The 6,000-nt window shown below is 46.9% G+C and overlaps 1 protein-coding gene across 1 annotated transcript in view; it reads left to right on the top strand.

Moving 5' to 3' along the window:
• The first annotated feature begins 375 nt into the window (after positions 1-375).
• GPT2 (glutamic--pyruvic transaminase 2) overlaps positions 376-6,000 on the top strand; it is a 26,847-nt gene continuing 21,222 nt past the window's right edge. Inside the window, exon 1 of the mRNA XM_085071932.1 lies at positions 376-1,143. Coding sequence (XP_084928058.1) covers positions 817-1,143 — 327 coding nt within the window. The 5' untranslated portion in view covers positions 376-816. The remainder of the gene's footprint in view (positions 1,144-6,000) is intronic.

Below are 6,000 nucleotides of genomic sequence, written 5' to 3'. Positions count from 1 at the left end.
GCGCCGCATGCCCAGCGCCACGCCAGGCTGGGCGACGAGCGCAGGAGGCTTTTTCCCTACGGACAGATGGGAGTCAGCGTGAGCAACACCTCACTTCTCACACCCAGAGCAGAAAAGCACAACCAGACAAAGGGAGCTCTCTGTGCGCGGGCAGGCGGCGGCACCGCGGGATCTCAGCGGCAGCGACGCGCTCCCTGGCACCGAGAACATTTGGCTTTGCCATTCCCTTAGGAAAATCCCCCCGACCGGCCCTGACCCCGGGTCCGCCAGCATCTCCGGCAGCGGGAGCGCGCCCCGCCCTTCAGACAATGCGGGAGCGGCCCGGGGAGGCCTCTGGGTGCGGTAGTTCCCTGCCATCACCTGATCCCCTGGGCAGGCGCAGAGGGACTACAGTCCCCGCCAGGCAGCGCGCCCGCAGCCCGGCTGGTGCAATCACACCTTAGCACGCCCCGGGGCCGGGGCCAGCGCCGGCTGAGAGAAGGATGGGTTTGCCCGGGACTCTTGCAGAGCACTAGCGCGGGCGCTTCTGTCGGGGACAGGGGGCTGCAGCGCTATTCGGATGCAATGGTGGGATCTATTGCTCCTGTGGTGGCATCGCAACGCTGCAAGATCAGTTGTATCCATTGCAATTAAGTTTGCGGGATCTGGACATGAGAGGATCGAGCGTGTACGTGTAACTGTGCCAGCTCTTCGGCATTTCTTCTGACTGCACCTCCTGCTCGCGTGCCTCTGACCAGCGCCCGGTTCCGATTACTAAACACACCAATCGTCAGCACTCGTATCCTTAATCTGGCTTTGGGAACTACCCGAACAACCATGCATCGGTTTGTCTTGGTTGCCAGGCAAGCTGCGGCAAGGCTGTGCGGCCGCGGGCCAGGGGGATGCCGGGGCGGAAGGACGGACATGGCTCTGCGCTGCGCTGCTTCGCTGGCGGCAGGGCGGCAGCCGCGGGGTCCCCGGCGGGAGGGGACAGTGCGCTGGAGCAGCGCTGCCAAGGCCTCTGCCGTGAAGATCAACGAGAAGGCGAGCAGGGAGAAGATCCTGACGCTGGAGTCCATGAACCCGCAAGTGAAGGCGGTGGAGTATGCGGTGCGGGGCCCCATCGTACTGAAAGCCGGGGAGATCGAGAAGGAGCTGCGGAAGGTGAGGCAGGGGCGGCAGGGCGGGGCAGGGCAGGGCAGGGCAGGGCGCGCTCCCCGCCGACCGCACCGGCTCTGCCCCGGCGCTCCTCCGCCGCCGCTCCCGGTTGGGATGTCGCGGGGCTCGGCGGGGACATGACACCCGCGGGGCTGAGACGCGACCCTGTGGAAGCCTCGGGAAAGCGGGAGGCACCGCGAGTGCCGCTGCAGTGCCTCCTACCAAGTTAAAAACTCTCGGAGTACAGCAGCCTTTCCCCATCCCTCTGCTGCCCCGAGCGCGGCCGGACGCGCTCTGCCCCTCCCGCCCCTGCCCGGGCTGCCCCCGGCCCCTCTCCACTGCGGGCACCCCCGGCCCCGCGCCCCTTCCCGCGGGAGGCGGCAGAGGCACGAAACAAAGGAACCCGCCGGCCGGCTACTGTTTATCTGGTGTCACTGGCAGCCCAAGGCAAATACGGGACACCCCCATAAAGCACTGTTTACATTTCTCCCGCCACTTTGACCCTTTGCTGCAATCCCGTGTCCTTTGTGTTATACGAGGGGGTGAGTGACCAGCTTTCATCATACTGATAGAGCGTTTAGGTCGTTCATGAGAATTTTAGAGATACTGCCTTGGCCGGGGCACGGAGGCACCTTTGAAAGCGGCGGCGGGCTCCTGACAGGTGAGCTGCACCCGGCTCTCCCAGGCGCTGCTCCGCAGCCTCACCCCGCACTGCTTTGGGTCGTCCAAAGAGACGACCGATAATGTGCTCCTCTTGTTTTAATGGCAGAAGTTGAGGTGCCTGAGGACAAGCCTTCAGTGCACAAATGCTCAGGAACGCTGCCCGAAGTTGGAGGTGGTTGGTGCTCTTAGGAGGATCAGTTAATAAAGCAGATTCTAAGGCTGTGGGCCAAAATGTGCTAAACAAAGCATCCAAATCAGTCAGTGCTTACATTTGGTTCTTCATATTTTTTTCTTATTCCTTGAGTACTGAACAAAAAAGAAAAAAAGAGAAATCCTTAGCAATACAGACATGGCTTTTTGCTTCTACTGTTCAAACCACAGCTTCCCCTCTCAGCACAAGGACTTTTTTTTGTTTTGAATACAGCATCTGGTAGTTTTTCTATAATTTCAGCTATTTTTCCTTGCCTTCACTGCTTTAGAGTCTTTCTAATACACTATTACAGGTACCGCAGACCATTTTCATTAGTTCATGTAAAGTGCTTTGAATAAAAAGCAATTCTAACCATAAGGGATTAATTCTCTGGTCTTCGTGTTGCTTGGTTCCCCTTGTTTTAGAAGGTGAAGCATGTTTTCAGCTCACTGTACTATACACATAAATTATTTATGTCTAACAATAATTATGAAAAACAGCTTCTTTTTATTTAGAATTTTACTTAAAAACTTCAAAGTGGTGATGGAGAATTAATTTCGGAACAGCTGTCTTGATTTTCGTCTTAAAACTTGTTTATAAAGGTGTCGTTGTGTTTATGCAACTGGGTTCCCTAGTGGGTGCATTTTCCAGAGTATAAAATCTTCCAGTGTTCTCACTGAGCATGTTTGTTTTCAAGTTAACATTACAGAGCAGGAGATATTACTTGACAAAACAAATATAAAAGGCCCTTCACTAACTCCTCCCAGCTCCCCTGCTTACTCCAGTTGCCAGCTGAGTCACTGGCAGAGAGAATAATCTTCTGTGCACTTTTGAAAAAATATAAGAGCAAATCATTACCAATTGCTTTATTAAAAGATTGTTATGTCAGTTTTGTGCCTACTTATGTGGCATTTTCCATTCAATTTTTTTTCCCTGGGACCAGTCTCATGAAGTAATGTTTGCCATTGATAATGGCTACTAGCATTCCTAGAGGTGACTATGCTTTAACACCAGTAATGCAAACAAACCTTCCAGCTGGCTGGGAAAGAGAACAGAATTACTGCAAAAGTTGAGACTGTGTATCTGCAGAGAACACTAATCAGCTTAAGAAGCAAAAAGACTTTACTTTCTTCCACACTTCTCAAGTTATTCATTCCTCTTTGCCTTTCTGATGAAAATACTGTTACTCCTTCTCTTGTTTAATCAAACTTTTTGTTATAGCATACACTGTTGAATAATACCTAGGTTCCTTATAACTGAATTATTTGTAAGTTATCTGTCTATTTTTTGTGTGTGTGCGTGTCTAAAATTCAATTCTGTGTGCTCACACATCAATGACACTTCTGTGTTTCCTATTCATTAAACTGGACAGCTTTTTCCATCCCTCTCAGTCTCAGCTCACAGACTTTGGCTAGCCACTGCCAGCGGAATTACCACTGCTGGATGAAGGGAAGAGGCTGAAGTGGTTGGCAGAGGAAGATGATGCCCCACAGCATCTCTAGATCCACAGCTGCTCTTCACTGAGAGCAAGAGCTGCCCTATAGCAGTTCTTCTACGTTTGATGGGGAAGGAGCTTGGCACAGGCAGGACAGCACAGGCTCCCCAGTTTGAGGCAGAAGCATGGCAGTGGTTGGGGGTCATGAGAACAGGCAGAGGTGAAGCAATAACAGTAAATATGCATTTATCCTGCTCTGCCCAGATGCCTTTAGGTAATTTGTTTCTACACTAAAAGCACCCCAAATGCAGCCATTGTCTAATCAGATGTGATAGAGACTCTCCCTGTTTAAACTTGGTTCCATTCGGTTACTCTTCATACTTGCGTAACTTACACAGCTGTTATGGAGACCATAAAACAGCTACTTGGAGCTGTTTGCACAGTGTAAGCTTTCATCTTCCTTGAGTTTTGTTCTGCTCTCTCAGATCTCAAATAGCAGCTCCTCTGTTATTCTATCTGGCATTTGCTGCTCCTGTATACTAACTGCAAATGATCACAACAGGAGCTATAAATCCACAGTGCACACAGAGATAAGGACTAAACTGATACTTGAGAAGTTTTTGACTGGACAACTGAAGGGATATTCCTTTAAAATAAATAAAAATGAGACATTAGTTTTAGCTCATGTGCTTGGGACTAAGCCAATGTAAGTGACAAGTAGAATACTCAATTAAAGCAGAATAAGATTGATTGCTCAATGCAGGTGAGGCATGCTGTATCTGGATTTCACAAGTTTTGTTGGCTTGTGACCTGTATTCATCTAGGTGGAAAATCAGGGGTTTAATCTACATTAAGTCTTTCAAGATGGAAATCTTCAAGCAAAATCAGTGACTTGAATTACTTTCCTGAACATTTTTTTTTCATAATTTTGAAATTGTGTCATGCTTCAAAAGTGAAAACTTTGCTTTTCTTCCCCTTTGGTATTGGTAGTAATCAGCTGATTCTGCCTTACTAAGATGACATGGAAAGAACTGACTTCAACCATTTTCATTGGTGTTTCTGAAAACTTTTTAGAGCAAGCTAGAGCACAGGCATATTTTAATAAATTATTACACTCTAAATAGAACTCAATAAAATAAGACCTTTTTCCTATCCCCTTTGTGTTGACTTGCTAACAGATGGCCATGGTATCAAGTATTGACGTTAATTACATTGCAGACTAGAAAATTGCTCCTGAACTTGAATTCAATGCAAGAATAATGTAATCTCTGGACAGAGCCCTTCTCTTTACCTAATCAGTAATAAGAAACTAACTTATCTTTATACACGCAGGAAACATACCTGATTTGTTGCTTTGCATTCATGCTAATTTTAACTGACCTTGTTATGGAAAATCCTTTCATATCTGTTACTCTGACATTTCTCTTCACTTAAACTCTCCTTTTTTTACCCAGTTCCTGATTGGGTTTTTTACATAATGTCAAGCTCTGAGTTAGGTTAAGTTGGCTTACATCTCCTAGCAAAGCAAGTGCATTTTAAACAGCATTTCAGGATCCACAAGTCAGCCCAGGTAACATTGGAAGCAGTGCCTGGCTCAGTGTAAGTCACACAAAATTGTTCAGAACTCTCAAGTTACTGAATCAGAATTGTGGGGTGGAAAGGGGCAGAGGGATGGTGTGCAGGGATGTACTGGTAGCATGTAGGAAGTTCCTTCAGACAGCACAGGTGGGTAACACACCCCAACACTGGGCTGGAGCTCTGGGCCTTCAATGGCACCATGCAGTCTCTACACACTGAAGTCCCCATTTTTCTGAACAGCCCCAAGAGTCTGAATTTCCTTTACAGCAAAAGGGTTGTACACTCATCTCCTGTGCCCACGCTTTTAATTTGTATAACTATTGCAAATACGTTCCTGTTGCATGTTTATTCAAGCTACTTGTTCACTCCCTACATTGCTATTTTAGATGACAAAACTACCAAAATCCTTCTTCTTATGTAGCTGAAATCTCAGGCAGCTTCTGCTAAAGCAGAATTTTTGGTTAAAATACTGTAGAGCTTTTTTTTTTCCCCCTCACTAATTCATTAGACTTTTAAATTGAATAGAAAAATCTGACTTAGAATCCAACCTTAATTGTAAATGTGAGTTGACTGTGTCCCTAGGAGTTTTGGAAAGATAAAACACAATTTAGACAATGACATGCGGAAATATAATTTAACATGCCAAGAAAAAGATACAAGATTGACTGGTACACCCAGTAATGAAAGATGTTAAGCTTAAATTACCATCCTGTAATTTTCTGCTTTGAATACGTGACTGTATGCACACTAAGAAAGTATCTTCCAGGCAAGAGCATCTGACCTCATTAAGACAGAACTGTTGTTCCTCAGTTGTCTGTACATGTTGCATACATAAGTGAATCTGTAGTAAAACCCATGTTTTTTTAAGAGGGCAAAACCTACTGCAGATGAAGGTGAAAGAAAACTGGTTTCAAGAGCACAATTATCAAAATCAAATATTTAGAAGCACACAACCCACAGGATCCAGTTTTTGGTATTTTCTAGTTGAATACATTAG

The sequence above is a fragment of the Lichenostomus cassidix genome, chromosome 11 (genome assembly GCF_008360975.1).
Source record: "Lichenostomus cassidix isolate B80296 chromosome 11, HeHo_3.0, whole genome shotgun sequence".
NCBI lineage: Eukaryota > Metazoa > Chordata > Aves > Passeriformes > Meliphagidae > Lichenostomus > Lichenostomus cassidix.
Note: the sequence above shows the minus strand (reverse complement) of the source record. Positions and strands in the feature narration are given on the sequence as shown.